Source organism: Equus caballus, chromosome 28, assembly GCF_041296265.1.
Source record: "Equus caballus isolate H_3958 breed thoroughbred chromosome 28, TB-T2T, whole genome shotgun sequence".
Classification (NCBI taxonomy): domain Eukaryota; kingdom Metazoa; phylum Chordata; class Mammalia; order Perissodactyla; family Equidae; genus Equus; species Equus caballus.
The window spans coordinates 32,728,186-32,749,522 of NC_091711.1; the positions used below are offsets into that span (position 1 = coordinate 32,728,186).

General features: G+C 48.0%; 1 protein-coding gene across 3 annotated transcripts in view; it reads left to right on the forward strand.

Annotated features, from left to right (window-relative positions):
* STAB2 (stabilin 2) overlaps nucleotides 1–20,384 on the forward strand; it is a 147,905-nt gene extending 127,521 nt beyond the window's left edge. The window contains exons 57-70 of one of the 3 annotated variants that reach the window (XR_011433794.1): nucleotides 394–498; nucleotides 1,795–1,902; nucleotides 3,599–3,792; nucleotides 4,940–5,081; nucleotides 7,741–7,874; nucleotides 9,713–9,875; nucleotides 10,018–10,124; nucleotides 12,111–12,230; nucleotides 13,120–13,260; nucleotides 14,693–14,803; nucleotides 15,733–15,861; nucleotides 16,913–17,029; nucleotides 17,202–17,381; nucleotides 19,824–20,384. Coding sequence is in view for 2 of the 3 variants with exons in the window: in XM_070254566.1 (XP_070110667.1) it covers nucleotides 394–498; nucleotides 1,795–1,902; nucleotides 3,599–3,792; nucleotides 4,940–5,081; nucleotides 7,741–7,874; nucleotides 9,713–9,875; nucleotides 10,018–10,124; nucleotides 12,111–12,230; nucleotides 13,120–13,260; nucleotides 14,693–14,803; nucleotides 15,733–15,861; nucleotides 16,913–17,029; nucleotides 19,824–19,874 (1,622 nt within the window). In the remaining variant the exon portion in view is untranslated. The remainder of the gene's footprint in view (nucleotides 1–393; nucleotides 499–1,794; nucleotides 1,903–3,598; nucleotides 3,793–4,939; nucleotides 5,082–7,740; nucleotides 7,875–9,712; nucleotides 9,876–10,017; nucleotides 10,125–12,110; nucleotides 12,231–13,119; nucleotides 13,261–14,692; nucleotides 14,804–15,732; nucleotides 15,862–16,912; nucleotides 17,030–17,201; nucleotides 17,382–19,823) is intronic. The other 2 variants (XM_070254566.1, XM_023631534.2) reach the window with 2 other exon arrangements.
* Nucleotides 20,385–21,337: the final 953 nt, after the last annotated feature.

Genomic DNA, 21,337 nt, shown 5'->3' on the forward strand with positions numbered 1-21,337 from the left:
AAGATTCTACTGTTAACTAGATTTCTCTGTTCCCAGATAAGGTTTCCTCCCCCTTCTATTCTGTTCCATACCCATGACACCCTCAACTTCTGTCTTTATAACTCTCACCATATTATAATTACATGTTCAATAGCCGGTCACTCCTAAACTGCAAGTTCCATGAGAACAGCGGCCTTATGTCGTATGTTTTCCACTGTAACTTCATTGCCTGGTGGTGTCTGCCCCATGATGGCCACTGAATAAGTTATTTTTTGAATGTTTGAATGAATGAATGAATGACTATGGCATAAGCATGGTGCCTCCCACACTGACAACATAGCCAACAGGTGGCCAGTGAGCAGGTTGACTGGATTTCAATCACTGATGACTGATCACACTCAATTTGCTTTACAGCCTGTGGCTGCTCGGACCACGGAGAGTGCGACGATGGGGTCACAGGCTCCGGGCAGTGTGTCTGTGAAACGGGGTGGACCGGCCGCTTCTGTGACACTCAGACAGGTCTGTCGTGGGAGTGGTCAGCTGCTGGCAGCACCACCCTGCTGCAGGCCCTGCCAAGAGCATCCCACTGAGGGTTGGGGGTCTGAGCAACACCTGAAAAAACCAGCAAAGCAGGTGTTCCCTTTTCCACAAGGAAAAGCTGATTTGGATGTGTGGCCCCAGGCCTCGGGAGGTTTGGTGACTTGAATGAAAATTAGATGAAAAGATTTCATGCAAACCCATGAAACCAGCATGCAGTCCTGTGCAATCGTGGAAGGACCACCTCAGGCAAAGAATACAGAGTTGGGCAGGAATGGTCCCTTGGGATAGTGGTCCTGGGCCCAGAGGTGTACAGACATAGGTCAAGTGGTTTCATAGGAAACACACATAGAAAACCGGGATCTGACCCTTGATCCTGTTACTTACCAGACGAACGGCCTTAGATACACCGCCCTCTCTGAGACTTGACGTGCTCATCCATAACTAGAAGTGTATGGTACTCTGCAGGGAGAGAAGTGTTGTGAGGGTCAGAGATGGTGTTTTGAAGTGCCCAGTGTATGTGGGCGCTCAAAAACAGTAGCTGCCATTATCGGTGTCACCATTATCACCATCGTCAGAATCTTGATCCTTACTGAGCAGTTTTGTGAGGCCTCTGTCATACCCAAAGCCCTGTGTGCTGGTGGAAGGTCTGAGATGTGAAGCTTGAATTATCCAGTGCGAATCACTGTCATTTCACCCTCCCTGGGGTCGGAAGGGCATGACGAAGCTCTTCCTATGGGTCTTAGCAACTTGAAGTTCCAGAATCCTAGTAGTACCCTTAACTTCAGTTCGTCCTCCTTCCCCTCCTCCGCCAGCCACGGCTTCATGCCGCCTGCTGACCCTGCAGCCCCATCCAATCACCAAAGCTCCAGACTTCTCCCAGGCTCACTGGTGCCCTCAGAAAGCCATGGAACTTCTCCCCCAATATAACCATCTCCATCTGAACCCCTTGCTCTTAGGGCCGGAGAGGTAAGCAGTCAAATTCATCTCTGCTAGCAAATTTTGAAGTATAAAGTTTTAATTGGTTGCCCCTAAAGGTAACACATTTGCATCTTAATCTGGATAATGTTGTAGAGATAATGTCTTAATATACAGGAGTAATTCTGGACTCTCAGAATCTCCAGGCTGGGGGACCTTAGCAAGTCACGTGCATCCTCCCGCTGCAAGGGACCACTTCTGAAACACAGTGGAGCTCAGAGACTCTGGGGAAGATGCCTTAGGTGGGTCCCAGCTCTTCATACCACAGTGCAGGATGAATGGTGACCTTTTGCTTTGCAGCTTTGGCCCCAGTGTGCACTCCTCCTTGTTCTGCTCATGCCACCTGTAAGGAGAACAACACGTGTGAGTGTAAGCTGAATTATGAAGGTGACGGAATAACATGCACAGGTGGGTCCCCTTTGAGCATGTGTGAAATAGCTGCGTGGTGCAGGAGCAGAGCCGGATCAGGTCAGAGTGCCTGGCCCTTCTACTTCCTGCCTGGGCCACTTGGCAATACCTCCCGTCTCTGCAACTTGATGGGTTTGTTCACATCTGACCTGCCTACCTCCCAGGTCATGGCTTTGAAACTGCTTTGCAAACTGTGAGGCACTTTATTTTGTAGTGTTTTTGTAATGCTACAAGTCATCCAGTTGTACTTAAAGAAATTCAGAAAATGTACTACGGTATTTAAAAAACAACAGCAATTTTAAACCTACACATACTGTCACCACTCAGTGAGAACCATTCTGAACATTAAAGTGTCTGTCTTTAGCAGTTAGGATATAGGTTCAGCCACACAGCCTCATGGCGACCCAGATGAACAGTGGCATAAACAAGACAGGGGTTGAGATGCTTATTTTTATTCTAAATAACAGTTTTGATAGAGGCAACCTAGGGTTTCACTTTGAAAGGTCATCTGGGGGCCCAGCCTCCTTCTATCTTGTTGCTCTGCCATCTCTCACTTGCCTGGCCCTAGATGGCCACTTCCATAAGCACATCCTAGGCAGCAGGATAGAGAGAGAGAAGAACGAGGCAAACCTCCTTCCCTTTAAGGATACAGCTAGAAGCTGCTGAAATCCTGTCTGCTCCCATCCCATTGGCTGGACCATCATCATTTGTCACACCTAGCTGCAAGGGAGCCTGGGAAATCTGGTCTTTGGTTGGGCAACCATGAGGCCAGCTAAAAATCTATTACTTTAGAAAAAGAAGACAGTAGGTATCAAGGGAAAGCTGCCAGTCTTGGCCACAAGTACTTTCTAACTGTTTTCATGAATAAATATTCATGTGGAGATACAGACTTTCATTACAAAAATGAGATCTTGCTATACCTGCCGCTTTGTAATCTGCTACAGGGCAGTCCAGAAGTGGGTGAGCGCTCAACAGTGGCAGTAAAGACCCAGTTTCTGTCTTTCTGCCGTGCCATTCTTGAGGAGGGGTCTTTTGTCCTCATGTCCATTCTCTCAGGGTCTCAAGTGGCTGTCACAACTCCAGCAAAAAGGCAGGCAAGAGAAATCAAACAGCTCTCAAGCTACTCCTGAGGCTAGAGCTAATCTATTATTGGGTTGAAATTTGGGGGATTGTGAAAACAAAGGTGATCAGAGGCAGCATAGCACTGTAGGGAAAGCACAGGCTGTGGAGCCAAACCCACTGGGTGTAAGTCCCAGGCCGCCACCTTAGAGCTGTTTTGCCTTTGTCAGGTCAGTTAAGCTCCCTGAGTTTCAGTTTGCTCATCTGTAGAATGGGGGTAACAGTGTCCATCCCACAAGGTGCTCAATAGTGTGCTAACGGTACACACACACACACACACACACACACTGTCCTAACATTAAACACCCGAACTTATTCAGAAAACTACCAAAGTGGAGCCTAAACGTATGTGACATGGGAGCAGAGGGGGACAGAGGCCATCAGGCCTGGTCTGTGAGGGTATTAGCCACAGGATGTCAGTGTTTGCAAAGGCTAGCACAGAGCGGGAGAGGCGCCGACATGTCGGGGCCCATTTACTCCCCAACGCCACCGGTCCTAGGGTGACCCGTGCCCCCGATCTGAAGCCCCAGTGACACAGACGGTGGTTCACTGAGCCCTCCCTCCCCTGCTCTTGCAGTTGTGGATTTCTGCAAACAGAACAACGGGGGCTGTGCGACGGTGGCCAAGTGCTCCCAGAAGGGCACGAAGGTCTCGTGCAGCTGCCCAAAGGGCTACCGGGGAGACGGGCGCAGCTGCACAGAGATAGACCCCTGTGCGGACGGCCTCAATGGCGGGTGTCATGAGCACGCCACCTGCAGGATGACGGGCCCGGTGAGTCTCCCTTCCCTGGGGAAATTTGGGAGCAGCTTCTCGGGCCTCGCTCAGCCTTGCTTCTCCACCTGCCGTGGGCTCTGCTTACCTTTGACCTCTTCTAAACGTTCTTCCCACCTCTGTCTATTTCCTGTTAGGTCTGTGAGCTAAATGCAAGGTGGTATCCTAGACAGATAAAGGATCAGAGGAAAAACTGATGAAATCCACAGAAAGTCTTTTTTGTGGGTCGTAGTAATGTAGCGACACTGATTTCTGAGTTGTGACTAAGGCACTATGGTGATGGAAGATGTTAACATTAGGGGAAACTGGGTGAGGTGTCTATGGGAACTCTCTGTGCTATCTTTGCAACTTTGCTATAAATCTAAAATTATTCAAAATAAAAAGTTCATTAAAACCAAAAAAGTTGGTAGGTACTGTCAGGAAAAGTGCAATTTGGACACTCACAAGTCTTCTTAGTATAGAATCGGTGCCCAGTTGCCCTGTTTATCTGTTGGGAAGAGAAGATGGTGGGTGATAAAGGTTATAAACGTGAACTCAGAGTCAGACAGACTCTGAGACTTCGCTCCTGGACTTAGACGCTGTGTGGCCTGGGGCTGGCTACTTAATCTCTCTGAGTCTCAGTTTCCTCGTTGGCAAAGTGGACCGAATAATAATGCAGACCTCATAGGACTGTTGTGAGGATAAATGAGATCCTTCATTGATTCAACGAACGGTGATCAAACACCCACTATGTGCTGTTGCAGGTACCAGGGATGTCGCGATAAAGAGCTTATATACGAGCAGAGGGAGGGGACAGTGCTCAGTGCAGAGAGAAATGCACAGGACACTTTCAGAGGGAACCGAGAGTCATGAAGAACGTTAATCTGGCCAATGTGATACAAGGGACCAAGAGAGCTCTTTTATTTAGGGAGGGCAAGGTGGGGTCTCTCGGAGGCAGCCACATTGGAGCTGAGAAGTAAAGGATGGTGTTTCACCGTGAACCTGTACAAAAGCAAGACGAAGCAGCAACTGAATTCCCCTGGACAGCAGAGGCATTTTTCCTGGTCCTTCTGAGCATCCCCTATGCAGGAGGGCGGCCCGCAGAGCTCTCGGGGGCCCTGGGGTCCTAGAGAGGGGGCTTTTTAATCTTCTCCCACTCTCCCCACAGGGCAAGCACAAGTGTGAATGTAAAAGTCATTACGTGGGAACCGGGGTGGACTGTGAGCCGGAGCAGCTGCCCATTGATCGCTGTTTGCAGGACAACGGGCAGTGCCACGCCGACGCCAGCTGTGCCGACCTCCACTTCCAGGGTCAGTGGGGCTGGGGACTGCCGGCTCAAAGCCCCTGGGCTTCAGGCTTGGGGAAGGGACCTGTGCAAGAGCAAAAGGACAAAAAAATTAAAAACCGGGTCCAAACAGCCTGATCACTGCCCAGGCCCCAGCGCCCAGGAGGCAGCAGGCTTCTGTCGTGGAGGGGAGGAATAAACCCAGTGTTGGACCCTGAGCCATTAGAACCAGAAGGGAGCTCAAAGGTCAGCTACCGTGAATCTTCCTGATACGTGCCCTCCCCAAGTTGCTTAGTAACCCTTGCACCTGTTGACTGGAACTGACTCTAAGGAGCCTAGTTTAAGCTTTCAATAACAAAGAGGAAGTGCCTGCCACATGCAGAAGCAATTTCTTAGCAGCTGTTTTGATTGGCACATATCCCATTGCACATAAGCACATTGGTTGGCATACATCCCATTCACGTCCAAGGATGATTTGAATGGCTTATAATAAACCCACAGGTATAATAAAACTAAGAATCATAACACACAATAAAGTAAAAAGCCAAGTAGAAGTGCAGAGTGTGGGAGATAGGACATTGAAAAGCTAATGGGGGAAAGCCAAAAAAGGACGACAAACATAATTCTGAGCCAGGGCAAGAAGGGACTTCGGTGGTTCAGAAAGTGATTCAGGGCACTGCGTATTCTGACCGATCAGGTTTATCAGATGCCTCTGACTGGTTTGGTTTGTGTTACAGACCTGGTCATTTTAGCGAGGCAGTTTTTATACATCTCAATAAGTATTGACTTAACATCTGTTGGGTACTGTCTTGGTCCATTCGGGCTGCTACAGCAAAGTACCATAGGCTGGGCGGCTTATAAACAACAGAAATTTACTTCTGTGCATCCTGGAGGCTGGAGGTCAGAGTCCAGGGTGCCGGCATGGTAGCATCTATGAGGGCCTTCTTCCGGGTTGCAGACTGACATATTCTCATTGTATCCTCAAGTGGCAGAAGGGACAAGAGAGCTCTCTGGCATCTGCCCATGTATGAGGGCTCTACCCTCATGACCTAATCACCTCCTAAAGGCCCCACCTCCTACCACCATCACATTGGGGGTTAGGATTTCAACATATGAATTTGGGGGGACGCAGACACTCAGTCCATAACATACATAAAGTCCTAAGACACCACAAATCCCTTTTGGGGGTGAGATAGAGTATGTATATATGCGGGGGAAATATGTAGGATATATGATATTGTCCCCTTGAAAGGAGATTCCCCTCAAATATAGTTGAGGAAATTTTTTTAATTAATAAGGCCAGGAAAAGAAAGTCATAAGATAGAAGACAACAGTTTATCTTATGCTGATGGTGCAAGTGAAGTGAGAGAGAAAGAATAGAGAAAAATTGAAAGCAGGGACTCAGATATTTGTACACCCGTGTTCACAGCAGCATTATTCACAACAGCCAGAAGTGGAAATAACCCAAATGTCCATCAACAAATGCATATAGAAACATAATGTAGTATATTCACACAATGGATTTTATTCAGCTTTGAAAAGGAATGGAACTCTGGTACAAGCTACAACACGAATGAACCTTGGAAACATTATACTACGTGAAATAAGCCAGACACAAAAGGACAAATATCGTATGATTCCACACATATAAGGTACCTATAATAGGTAAATTCATAGAGACAGAAGGTAGAATAGAGGTTACCAGGGGCTGGGCGGAGGGGGACATGGAGAGTTATTATTTAATGGGTACCAAGTTTCTGTTTGGAATGATGGAAAGTTCTAGAAATGGATAGTGATGCTGGTTGTACAACACTGTAAATGTACTGAATATCACTGAATTGTACATTTGAAATGGTCAGAAGGGTAAATTGCATGTTATATATATTTTACCACAATAAAAAAAGATTTTTTTAAAGCGTAGTCAGAGAAGGGAAAGATCTCTAGGTAGGATGAGAGAGGGAGTCCTCCCTCAGAGAAGCCTAACAGAGGCCTGGAACTACGTGGAGATTTGAAAGATATTTGAACTGAGCCAAATGCAGAGGAGCTGGCAAGGTGTTTCTTCTGGGGGGACAGCATGGACAGCAGAGAATTCTCAAGGGTCAGCTGAGAAGGAGGGGGCAATGAGGAGGAGACAGAGCATCCTATCAAGGCCATGACCCCAAGGTAACAGGGAGGAATCATGTTGCCAGCAAAAATTTATAATATTGGGAAATAATTATGATTTAATGTTGTTATAAAAAAATATTTCTAAAAACTCTACTTGCAGTATGCTGCCACATTTGTAATATATGTGATATGTAAATGAATAGGGAAAAAAGACTGGAAAAGTTTGAAATTATGCCAAAATGAAAAGTTACAAAAAACAAAGTAAAAATTCTGGAAGGAAGTGCGCCAAAATGCTAGCCATGAAGTAATGATTGTTTCCAGCGAGTAGGATTATAGGTGATTTTTGTTTGTTACTTTTCTTATTTTCTGTGTGGCCCAGATTTGTACAATGAGCACGTGCCACTTTTATAGTTAGAAAAGAAATCAATATTTTAAACGATGCACTTCAACACATCTCAGAGGGGAGTGCTTCCCAAGACGCCCTTGGAGACAGCTGGCCTTCCACTTTGAACGTCCTTTGAGGGAAGCGCTGCCCAGCTGGCAGGCTGACAAGGACGATTCCTCTCCTTCCCTTCCAGACACCACCGTTGGCGTGTTCCATCTACGCTCCCCGCTGGGCCAGTACAAGCTGACCTTCAACAAGGCCAGAGAGGCCTGTGCCAACGAAGCTGCTACCATGGCAACCTACAACCAGCTCTCCTACGCCCAGAAGGTGGGTCCCCAGTTGGTGGGCACCGTGCAGGCAGGGTCCTCAGGGGAGGGCGTGCAGCTTCTTCTTAACTGTTACCTTCTTGGAGGGGAGCCCAGGGAGCTCCTGGATCAATACCGATTCGTCACGTCCATTGGGCAGCTACTACGTGTCAGGCATGGTGCGGGTGCTTCATTGGCATCATTGTCCATCCTTATAACAGCCCTGGAGGTAGGTGTCCCTATTGCCATTTTACAGATAGGGAAACCGAGGCTCTGAAAGATGAAGTAATGTGCCCAATGTCACCCAGCCAAGAGGTGGCAGATCTAGTATTCAAATAGCCCCAATTCCAAAAGTCTGTTCTCGATCATGACATTCAACCACCAAGGCAGAGGCACGGACTGGGAGTGCATACCTCACAGCCGGAAGCAGGAAGAGATCAATAACCACAAGCCTAGGATCCCCCTGAACCCACAAAGCAGTTGAGTTTCTCTGGAACAGCTGGAGCCCCCTGTGTCTGCAGGGGCTGTGAAGGGAGTAAATGGGGATTGCCCCGGGTCTCAGCCACAGCCACGTAAGAAAGGGAGCTCAGCCAGGGCTACTCTCATGGCCTCTAAAGGAGCCATGCCCATGTAGAAAGGCCAGCATCTTGGAGTTACCTGCTAGTGATCACTCACTGGGAGCAGAAGAGGTGACTGCCAGGCCAGCCCCGGTGGCCTAGTGGTTAAGTTTGGTGCATTCCACTTCAGCAGCCAAGGTTTGGTTTCCAGGAGAGGACCTATACCACACATCTGTAAATGGTCATGCTTGGTGGCAGCTCACATATAAAATAGAGGAAATTGGCAACACATGTTAGCTCAGGGCGAGTCTTCCTCAGCAAAAAAAAAAAAAAAAAAAAAAAAAGTGACTGCATACATGGTATGATTTTAGGGTCCTTCCTCCAACCTCCATCACTACCAACTCTCTCTACCTTTCTTTAGACCTGACATTTCTTACCAAGGAACAAAGCTTTTGATGCCAGGATCCAGCATCGTAGAGCATCTGAAGTTCTGCTCTCCTACTTGCTGGTTGTGTGGCCTTGATCAAGCCATTGAAACCTCTGTCCTACCTGGCATGTTTGTATAAGGACTGAAAGTAACATGGCACAGTGACTGGTGCACAGTAGGAACTCAATTGTTAAGATTAAGAACTCTGGAGTGGATTGTATGGGTTTGAATCTCAGCTCTGCTACTGGCTGTATGACTTTGAGCAAGTTACTTAACTCTCAATTTTCTCAATTATATGATAGAGGTTTTTTTTAAGTTCCTATCTCAAAAGGTTGACATGAAGGTTAAAGATGTTGACACATGAAAAGCAATTGCAACAGAAACTGGCCCAGAATAAGCTCTCGATAAGTGTTATGATGATGATAATGGTGATGATGATAGTTATGGTGATGATGATGATGGTGGTGATGGTGATAATGATGGTGATGATGATGGTGACAATGATGGTGATGATGATGATAATGATGGTGGTGATAATCAATTAGAGTTCTATCAACCCATAAGCAGGAGAATTTGTACCCAAGGGTAAATGGCTGATAGCAAATCCTTTCTCAAGAGCAGAGAAAAGAGAAATGAGTGGGAAGGACTCGGGCACCTACAAGAAAGAGAGGGTACTACTTTTACCCATCCAATGGCTCAATCAACAAAAATTTAGCACCTATTATGTTCCAGGCACAGGAGTACAACAGGCAGAATGAGCCATAATCCCTGACTCCATGAAGTTTACAGTCTGATGGGGGAATTGGACATTAACCAAAGGACCCACAACAAATATGAAATTGGAGCTGACCCATGGTCAAATCTGTGTCCCTGTAGGCCAAGTACCACCTCTGTTCGGCAGGCTGGCTCGAGAGTGGGCGGGTTGCCTACCCCACAGCCTTCTCCTCCCAGAACTGTGGCTCCGGAGTCGTTGGGATAGTGGACTATGGACCAAGAAACAAGAGTGAAACGTGGGACGTCTTCTGCTACCGGATGAAAGGTAACTGCCCCAGCTACACTCCAGATCCAGGCTAGGCAGCTGCTGAGCGACCCTCAGCCTGGCCAGCCAATCTCCAAGGGCCAGCTGGGGCAGCCCAGGCCTGCCTCACTGGCGTGGGACCCTGTGTGCCCCTGCCTTCCAGATGTGAACTGCACCTGCAAGGTGGGCTACGTGGGCGATGGTTTCTCGTGCAGTGGGAACCTGCTGCAGGTCCTGATGTCCTTGCCCTCACTCACGAACTTTCTGACGGTATGTGCTGTGTCTGCTTGCTTTCACCTCCGGGAAGGAGAGGTTGCCTCAAAGCAGGTATTAGAGAGGGGAGTCTCTGAGAGAAGGCCATGGCTCACCGTCATGGTTAAGAGCATGGACACTGGACCACAGCGCCTAAATCTGAAGCTTGGGCTTGCCACTTACCTGTTGCATCACCTTAAATGAGTTCCTTTCTTCTCTGGGCCTCAGTTTCCTCATCTGTAAAGTGGAGATGATGATAGCACCAACCTCATAGGGTCACTGCAATCATGAAATGAGTTTATATTTGCAAAGCACTTAGACCTGTGGCCAGCACATGGAACATGCTATATTGGTGTTAGCGAGTATTATTGGACAAGAGTCTGATCTGCTGGAATGAGATGCTCTTTTGTCTGCATGGACAGGGTGGCGCAGTTAGCTAGCCTGCCTGGTGATCACTCAAGGAGCCAAATTATCAACACAGAGTCAACGTGCATTTTGCACTGCCCTTCCAGTCACTTCAGTATTCTCCATGTTATGTCCAATGAAGAGAAAGCCCCAGTTGGGGAAGGACTTGGTGTTGACTGACCAAAGAACAGAGCTAAGAATAATACCAACCAGAGCTAACATTTCCTGAGCACTGACTTTGCACTGGACACTGTCCTGAGCCCGTCAGAGCACTTTGCACCAGTCCACAGAATGTAAGCTCCATAAGGGAAAGGATTGTCTCTGATTGTGGCTGGTATACAGTAGGAGCTCAATAAATACTTGTCAGAAGGAATAAATCCTCATGCAGTCTTATGAGGTCACTTCTGCTATTATTCCCATTTTAAAGAAACTGAGGCTTAGTAAGGTCAAGGACACACTAAGGAGGGGGCACTGAGCATAAGGACAGGGCTTGCAGGATCAGAGCAGAAGTTAGACAAAGGACCACAAAATGATAAGTTTTTGCCCACAGACCAAAGGTATCCATCTAAATGGTCTAAAAATCAGAGTTACTGTAAATACTCTAAAGATAAACACCCAAACCAACGTTTCTGCTGCGTGAGAGCATGGCTTGTAACAGCATTTCAGAGAAAAGACAGTGTCAGAACAAACCCCACTGACTGTGCGCCCTTCAGCAAATTAATTAACTGCTCTGGGCATCAGTAGTCCTATCAGGACAATGACAAAGTTGAACTGGATAGTGTGATTTCTTAAAACGTTTTCAGTGAGTATGTATTGCGTACTCACTATGTGCTGAGATATATCAGTGAAAAAATAAACAAAATAAACAATAAACACAATAAACAAGTAAGTAGTATTGAATGCTAGAAGGTGATATACACTATGGAGGAAAAAGCAGAGGGGGGGCGAGGGGAGGGGGTGGGGGCACCATACAGTCCCCATCAGGCACAGAGTGATGATGGAAGGCCTTAGTGAGAAGATGGCAAATTTGAGTAAAGTGTGAACAGAGGAGAGGGAGTCAGCCATGCCGATTCGGAGGAAGGGCATTCCAGGCAGAGGGAAGAGCCGGGCAAAGGATGAAAGGCAGGAGTGTTTCGGGCAGTTTTGAGGAACAGCAAGGAAGCCAGTGTGGCTGGAGCAGAGTGAACGAGAGAGAGGACGACTGGGCGTGGGGTCAGAGGAGCAACAGCATCCAGATGGTTTGGGCTCATGGGCTGTTGTAAGGACTTTGACTTTTCCTCTGAGTGACGTGGGGGCCATTGCAGGGTTTAACAAGAGGTGACTCAAGATTTGACTAACATTTCACTTGACTGCAGAGGCCGCCATGTTGAGAATGGTCTGTGATGTGGCTGTGACTTAGCCATAGGATTCGTGGAAAAGGAAAAGTGCTCCTAAAACTCTCTGAGGGGGAGTCAGAAGAAACAGCAGAGGGGTGGCAGCCTGAGTTGGGGCTAATGTCGGGAATATGCCCAGACGGGTGATGCCCTGTGACCCTCTCCAGCCACCCGGGTCCTCACACACCAGGGCTGGCCCATCTGATCACTTCCTCCCTCTCCCCAGGAAGTGCTGGCCTATTCCAACAGCTCAGCCCGAGGCCAGGCATTCCTGAAGCGCCTGACTAACCTGTCGATCCGCAGCACCCTCTTCGTGCCACAGAACAGCGGGCTGGCGGAAAATGAGGTGAGTCGGGTTGCTGGTGTCTGTGCTGCAGACTAGCTATGGCTTATCTACCACCACAACAAGGCTGTTACAAATGACCCCAAAGTTCAGTGGTTACACATTTATTTAGCTCACACTCTGCAGGGCAGGTGGCAGTGCTTTTCTGGTCTTGGTCAGACATACTCACATGCCTGAGATGGGCTGGCCATCGGCACATCTAGGCTGGCCTATCTGGGGCTCTGCTCACAGGGCTCTCAGCCTCCAGCAGGCTAGCCCGGGCATGTTCTTTTGGCGAGGGCAGGAAGTGGTGAGAACGAGGCCAGACCTGCCAGTGCTTTTCAAGCCTGTCTAGTCACATTTGATATGCCACTGTCCCACGTGGCTGAGCCCAAAATCAGACTGGAAGGTCCTCAGAGTTACACGGCAAAGGGTAAGGAGACAGGGAGCAGTGAGGAACCCGGGGCCACAGATGCATTCAATCTATCACATCAACCTTGCTCGTGTCATGGTGCACAGAGGAAGTGAACTGGCCATGTTTATTCAGCGCACCACAGATGGCTGACCTGCAGGCTCTGACAGCCCCACGCCCTACCCCACCTGAGGGCTGAGAGGGGCAGTACCTCTGCCCACTTGTTACCCCCTCGGGACCCACTCATTCCAGGACACCATTGGGAAGCTCTGCTTAGGCCATAAAGATGACTTTCAATGCCACATCCTAGCCAGAGGTAGCCTCTGGCAGAGCCCAGACCACCAAAAGCCTAAGAATAACTTACATTTCCTGATCTCCACATGGAGGCAGAAAAGCCAAGGGCATGAGAAGTGATTTTTTTCCTGTGTCCTCTTTATCATTAAAACGAAAAATATTGTTTGGCCTTTAAAGACCATTCTTATGTTTCTCCTTTCCTCTCAGACACTGTCTGGGCGGGACATCGAGCACCATCTCACCAATGTCAGCATCTTTTTTTACAATGACCTTGTCAATGGTACCATCCTGAGAACAAGGCTGGGAAGCCAGCTGCTCATCACCTCCAGCCAGGACCAGCACCAACTGGTATGAAAAGTCTTCTGGGCTTATTGGGAGAATTGAAGATAATACATGCAAATCTCTAGCATACAGTAGGTGCTTAATAGATGGAAATGATTATTAGGTGAAAATACACCCTAAACCTGCAGATAGGGGGTAGCATTAGCTACACACCATAACACACCACACTGACTGTTAGGCAGCCTCACCCCTTGGGAAATAAGCCACCAGTGACCACCAGCCCTAGAAGCTGGTAATGAGGGACTGTAAATGAAACCATTTTAAAGCTGTCTGATTCTCCGCCTTTGTTTCTGTCAGACTGTCCATCTATCCCAGGCATTGACATGTGAGCCTTGAAGTCAAATGACTCTAGTGTGAAAAGCAGTTCTGTCACTTGCTAGCTGTAGGAACTTCGGCAAGTTATCCAACTTCTCTTTGTCCCTCATCCGAAAAATGGGGATGATGGTAACATGTTGATCATGTTGATGATGATGGCGGCGGTGATGGTATTGATGATGATAGTGATGGTGGCGGTGATAGTGATGGTTATGATGTTGTTGATGATGACGATGATGGTGGTGCTGGCGGTGATGATGGTGGTGATGGCGGTGGTGATGGTATTGATGATGATAGTGATGGTGGTGGTGATAGTGATGGTTATGATGATGTTGATGACGATGATGGTAGTGATGGTGGTGATGATGGTGGTGGTCATGATCGCTGTGACAACCATAATGTCAAAATCATAAACTCTTGTGAAGATTCAGTGATTCAAGGCTTGTGATATGCAAGAATAGAGCCTGATGTGTAGCAAGTGCCAAATGAGTATTACTTTTTTATTTTTACCTGATAAATGATTTCTTTTATTGAATATTAGTAGTTTATACCAGTGCATCTCAAACTTTACCAGGCATTTAGATCACCTACAGGTTTGTTAAAATGCAGATTGTAATTTGGCAGGTGGGGTGTGGGGCCTCGGGTTGTGCATTTCCGATGAACTCCCAGATGATCGCCCATATCACAAGCCAGTGGATCACACTTTGATTAGGAAGAGATTAGATCACTTAGAAATCCCTTTTCTAACAGTCTGGTGGAATGTTCGGAGCAGCGGATCTGGAGTCCGGAGGGATGGGGTATGCCATGTACTACCTGGGTGATCTCAGACAGACCGTTTCCTTCTGAACCCTCGTCTGTTAGACAAGTAGGCTGGACAGAATGACCCCTTAGGTTCTCTGCAGCTCTTAGATCAAGTTATTGGCACAAAGGCAACTAATGTGCTCTGGAGTGTCCTGGCAGTGAGCAGAAGTCCTATGCTGCCTATCAGTGAAAATAGGTCTGAAACCCAGGCTCCGGGACCTTGGGGAAACTGAGCAACTTCCCTCCTCGGAAGGGCTGCCCACCCTTGGAGAGAGAGCCAGATGATCACAGATTTCCGTCAATCCTCTTCTCATTTCCCTAGAATGAGACCAGGTTTGTCGATGGAAGAGCCATTCTGCAGTGGGACATCTTTGCCTCCAATGGGATCATTCATGTCATCTCCAGACCTTTAAAAGCACCCCCCGCCCCAGTGGTGAGTATCCAGGGTTCCTGGTGGGGGCCACTCGCCAAGAGGTCAACAACGGCTGCTGGAAGTCCTGTCCACCTCCCTCTTCTGGAGACTGGAGAGGCCTCCCCAGATGCATGGCAGCTGGCCTCGGGGATGACCCGCCCTGGCTCATCCCACCCCCACTCCTGTGCATTAGTAACACAACACCTGTCACCATTAACATTTGTTGAATGAAACGGGCAGGATGCCAACGGAGAAACCATTGGAGGGGAGTGAAAAATCCTGAGCTCTGGTTTGGCCCCTCCGTCTCCTCAGCTGTGTTCTTGGACAAGTCCCAGAACATCTCTGAGCCCTACTTTTCACATCTTCAAAATGGGGGTCATAATACCTCCCTCACTGGGTTCTTGGGAGGACTATGAGTCAATAAATATAAAATAATTAGGACAGTTCTTGGCACAGAGTACATGCTATAGAAGAGGTAGTTGGTTGGCTGTTGGCAGTGGTGGTGTCCTTAGTATTCTAACTTTGTTCTAAAGTGTGAGGGAGGAGTGACCACAGCTGGCTTGTGGGAAGTTCCACAGCATCGTGGTTAAGTGCATAAGCTCCAAAGCCAGGCTGGCTTTAAAGCCCATCTCTACCACTCACTGGCTGTATGATATTGGGCAAGTGCTTAATCTCTCTGTGCCTCAGTCCCTCCATAAAAAATGGAAATAATAATAATTGTCCCTATCTCTGGTCTATGATACATTTCAATGAATTATTTCATCTAAGGGGCTTAGAACAGTCCTTGGCAGTAGTAAGGGCTAGATCCATGTTAACTATTTCATCATTGTTTTAGCCCAACTGGCCTCAAGGTGCCCCAGGCCAGCAAGCATGGGGTGGGCTCTGGAAAGCACACCTCTTTTGGGAAGTCACCAGTTTTAAGTCTCGACCCCTCCCCTCTCCGTGTTCAGGCTGCAGTCCACACTGGCTTGGGAGCAGGAATATTCTTTGCTGTTGTCCTGGCCATTGGAGCCATCGCTTTGGCTGCATATTCTTACTTTCGACTAAACCGAAGGAGCATTGGCTTCCAGCGCTTTGAGGTGAGAGAGAGAAAAACGGGAACGTGGTCCTGGGGTCCGCTCTGAAATCCAGCCCCTGACTCAGGGCTACTTCCACTGACTGGAGGCTTCAGGAATTGAGTACTTGGCACACACTTCCTGTCTCCTGCATGGGGTCTCTGCCCCTCAGAGGAGCAGCAGTGGCAGCTCCCAGCCCCTCCTCCTGGCTGAGACAGGGTTTGGGGAGAAGGGCGACGGGCTGCCAGTAGCACAGACCCTCCAGCCTCCGTGCCAAGGGTTTGGCTTGGAGGTGAATGCACCAGGGGTCCAGGAAGCACGCGCACCTCGGAGGATTCACGAAACAGGCACCCACCATGAGTGGAATGAGCTTCCAGGCTGACTGCGAGGGTGGGGACAGGGTCAGGGACCTGCACAGCCAGAGGCCTCATGCTTCAGCCAGCAAAACACATTTCCCCCACGTGAACTGTTGAGCCCACGTCCAGGTCAGGGGGGCGCGGCTGACAGTGGGGTGACCCTGGGGACCAGGGTCGGCAGCAGCACAGTGGCTGAGTGCCCTCCCTTGTGTGCTTTCTACCCCTCCCAGCCCGCCCTCTCCTCCTGCTGCCTCCTCCAGACACGCTGGTAAAGACTGGGCGGAGCCCCCGAGCAGCAATTCACCCTTGGAGCACATGACCTGCATATTTATAGGCTCTAGGGGCCAATCTCAAAAACATCCTTTTCAGCACAAGCGTACTTGCTGGATTAAAGGACAGGCAAAACCACTCCAGGGTGACAGAAGTCAGAATAGTGGTCACCCTGTGTGGGATTGGGTATTGGCGAGCACGAGAGCACCTCCTGAGGGGACAGAAATGCCCTCTATGCTGGTTTGGATGGTGGTCACATATTAAGAAGTCACTTAAGATTGGTGCCTGTTGTTATATGTGTGTCAGATCTCAGTAAGGGACTGTTTGCTAAAAGAAAAGGCTCCTGCAGGTGGAGGTGGGAGCGTGGCTTGTTTTACCTGCCATCTTGGATGAGAGCTCCTGTTTGCGGACATCCTGGTGCTGAGCCCTGTGCTTGTCCTTCCCCGCAGTCAGAAGAGGATATCAGTGTCACAGCTCTTGGCAAGCAGCAGCCCGAGAATATCTCGAACCCCTTGTATGACAGCATGACCTCGGCACCTCCAGAACCTTCCTACGACCCCTTCTCAGTGAGTGTGCATTTTTACCAGCCCGGATGCAGGGGAATGAGGTCTTTCAGCAAATCTCGGTGGAAAGCTTCGCACCAAGAAAAGCTCACTTCTAGAACGTGTCTGGGGGCAACAAGGGTAAAAGCCAGTGTTGCAAGCTGAAGGAAGCCATGTGGTTGTTCTGTATTCCTAGGTTCTTTTGGGCAGACGGCAGAAGGCTCCAACAATTAGGGATAGGAGAGAACTAGAGGTCGCCCACCCCTAACCTCATGACCGGGTGGACATGTCACAAGCAGAAGAAATCTTGGGCTGAATTCTGCCGCAAACATTTATGAGGCAGACAGTGCAAAATAAGACATGAGGCCTTAAAAAGGTATTTTCCCTTTAGCAATGCTTTAAATTTATATTTACACTGTAGATCGAGATTTTTCTGCCTGCTGTCAGGGCTGCTTTTTGCCTTGGGAGCTAAGTTCCTTTGATGAGGTCTTTTCTATCTAGAGGTGCATATTCCACGATGGTGTTCCAGAAAAGGACCATTGTTCTAGAGTTAGTGATCCTTGAGCTTAGATGGGGCCTGCATGGACTTCAACTCAGGGGGACCCCAAGACAGGGTACCCTATTCATGCTGAATGTGCAAGGTACACCCTGCCAGTAGTTTATTACCAGTTCTGAGAAGCTAGGGATAAAACTTAATTCTTCCTTTAATATAAAAATAGGAAAAGTTAATAGCCAGTACGCTGAGTGTCCTTTTGTACCTCAGCAGACAGCTGACAGCATTACTCAGGTCCAGGAATTACTTGAACCTTGGCATGTGTGGGTCTAGAACCCTCGTGCAGTAGCAACCAAAGCCGGAGAGCTGCTGTAATTGTTTTGTGCCTGGACTTACACTGCCCCTCCCCCCGCAAGACTATATTATGGTGACAGAATTTTTGTTAGGTTGGCACTGAAACATTAGAAATATTCTATTGCACCATTTTTAAGCCTGTATAGTGTAACAGATGTTATTTTTCTGCAGGGTACCAAACGTAAATATCTTGTGGTTCTTAGTACCTGTGGTAGCAGATTTCATATACTTGCAATAGATTGAAAAATAACCAGATCATAAATCCTATTTTGTTTTTCAATCAAACCCATGTGAAAGTTTCCAGTTCAAATTGCACGTAAGTTCAGCTAGCATGCATTTATTAACTAATAGTTTATTTCTGTAAGCATTGTTATGTTGAACCCAACCTCAATTAAAAAGAAGGGGAGGGCTGGCTCAGTGGCGTAGTGGTTAAGTTCGTGTGTTCACTTCAGTGGCCCAAGGTTCACAGGTTCAGATTCTGGGCGTGGACCTAAACACCGCTCATCAAGCCACACTGTGGCAGCATCCCACATACAAAATAGAGGAAGACTGGCACAGATGTTAGCTCACAACCAGTCTTCCTCACCCAGAAAACTAAATAAAAATAAACAGGAGGAGAAAAAAGTTATCCAGCCTGTTCAATGCTCTCCAGACCTTCTCAGCCCCATGCATGAAAGATTCTGCTGAGGCTGGCAAGAGAGCATCCTAGATGGAGGGGTCAGCTAAACCTTCTAATCAGAGCGGGGGGCAAAACTGTTCCAGTAACAGGAATCCTAAGCTGAGGGTACCATTCCAAAAAGTGATGTGCTAGGTTCTCATGCTTTTACACTGAAGGGTGGGGGTGACTATACAGTATCTACAGCCAATCCAGACATCTTGAACACATCCAGTATGCTAATTAACAAAGCTTCTGTGCTGATCAGAGCTACAGACTGGAAGGCTTGGGGTGGCTGCCTCTGGAGTACGGCCTCTGATTAGACTCTCTCAAATGCTCAAGAGCCACCGTGGTTCAGAATGAATTTTCAACTCGAAAGGAGTTTTTTGTAATCCTATTAACAGCCACCTTTTGTGGGGTACCTGTACCTTCCTTAATGTAGTATCTAATTGAATCCTCACAGCTCCCTGTGAGGTAAATGCTGTCAGGACCCTTTGTAGATGAGAAAACTACAGCAGAGTTGAAATGATTCATCCAGGGCTACACACCTTCAAACAACTGAGCCTCTCCCAGAACGGGAGGCCGTGACCACTGTATCATCCTGCCTCCCAGCACGAGCCGTCAGAAAGCAGCGTGAAGGGACCCTCCCACCGCACGTGTGTTCACAGGGCACTTGGGGAAGAATCATTTAGGCTGTAGGGGAGGAAAAAGTTTTCCTCAACCCTCTTAGGGTCCCTGGCTGGGTCTGAAAAGTAAGCTGACAAAGACGGATTCACAAGAGACAAGCATATAAATTTTATTGAATGTTGACATGCACATGGGAGCCTTCACAAGAGAACCAAGACCAGAAGAAGTGACCCAAGCAGGAAGCTTGTATACATTTTAGACAAAGAAACAATACATCTGTGAAGAATTGACAAGACAAAGAGGCGTGGGCTGGGGGTGGTCAGTGGTGAAGCAGTAACCAGGAGGGGAGGGGGTTAACAAGGTTTGTCTGTACAGGTTTCTTGGCCGCAAATTCCCCACCCCTGACGATGAGTGCCTCCTCTCCTCCTGGTCCCAGGAGAGCACCTTTCACATGGGAGTTTTATGACCTGTTTCCGGGAAGAAGGGCAGGGGAACAGGTCACAGAGACCTTCCTGCTTCTGCTGTTTTTAAAAACTCCTTCAGCTTAAGATACTTAGTACGCCAAGGTGCCATATTTTGGGGTAGCGTGTCCTGAACCCCATCAAGGCCTCAGACCAGTGGCCAAAAGAAATGCTCGACAAGCTGGTCCTGTGCCTCCTCTGCGTGTTTCACAGACCTCTCTTTTCCAGGACTCTGAAGACCAGCAGCTGGAGAGCAGTGACCCCCTGGGGGCCCTGTGAGGGCCCGGACCTGCTACAGTCAGCCGTCACCCACGGCCTCACCAGGCTGCAGTCAGCCGTCACCCACGGCCTCAGCAGGCTACAGTCAGCCATCACCCACGGCCTCACCAGGCTGTCAACTGTGAATCCTCAGCACCAGGTGCCTTTTGGGAATGTCAGGTCCTTCAACATTTCACAGTAGGAAGCACTCAGAAGCCATACCTCATGTTCTTTGGTTCATCTGGGGGATTATTTAGTTTCTGTGGGTGAGGGGCCATGTCAAATCCACCCACGAGCCCAGGGTCTCCCTCCTGACCCTCAGCTGTCCCTCCTGTGTACCTTTAGGTGGCACTTAGTACATTCTACCCAACACTATAGTAACGTGGCCTTGTCTTGTTTCCCTGTTATACTGTAAGCTCCGCGGGCAGGGACTTGCCTCATGCATGTGTATCCAGTACCCAGCCCAGTGTCTGGCCCAGGAAATGTGCTCGATAAATGTTTATGAGACAGAAATAAAGTCAACAGAATATATCTAGTGTTTTGAGAAACAACAGTTTGCCACAGGAGGAGTCAAACTTTGAAGGTAAAATCCACTTATTAGGGCTAATTATGGCCTTTTCAATTAGCCAAAATCTGCCTTACAAATTCTTTCTTAATTGTTTTGTTTGCTTGTTTGTGCATTAATTTTAAGAAGATGTGATAACCACAATGAGTCGTCACTTCACACCCACTAGGATGGCTATAATCAAAAAGACAGACAATCACAAGTGTTGACAAGGATGTGGAGAAAGTGGAACCCTCATATGTTGCTGGGGGGCCTTATAAAATGGCACAGACACCTTGGAAAACAGTCTGGCGGTTCCTCAAAAAGTTAAACAAAGAGTTACCATATGATCCAGAAACTCCACTCCTAGTTGTATACGCAAGAGAAATGAAAACAGTTCCACACAAAAACTTATATACTGTGCATGTTCACAGAAGCATGATTCCTAATAGCCAAAAAGCAGAAATACCCCCAAATGTCTATCAACTTATGAATGGATAACCAAATTGCATATTGTGTATTTGTATAAATTATATATCCACACGATGAAATATCATTCCACCCTAAAGGGGAACAAAGTACTGAGATGTGCAACAACATGGATGAACCTTGAAAATGTTAGCTAAGTGAAAGGAGCCAGACACAACAGACCACATACTCTATGATTCCATTTCGATGAAATTTCCACAATAGGCAAATTCAGAGACAGAAGGTAGATTAGCAGTTACCAAAGAATGGGTAAGTGGGGAATGGGATTAACTGTTAAGAAGTACAGGGTGTCTTTTTGGGGTGATGAAAATGTTCTGGAATTTACAGTGATGTGTAGGCTCCAGGCAGTTCTTCACTGTGCAACGCAGGATGTCTACCACACCATGTCCCTGCCTGCAAAATGCCAGGAGTGCGACATCTGAGCATCCTCCAACCCACCCACCACACATTT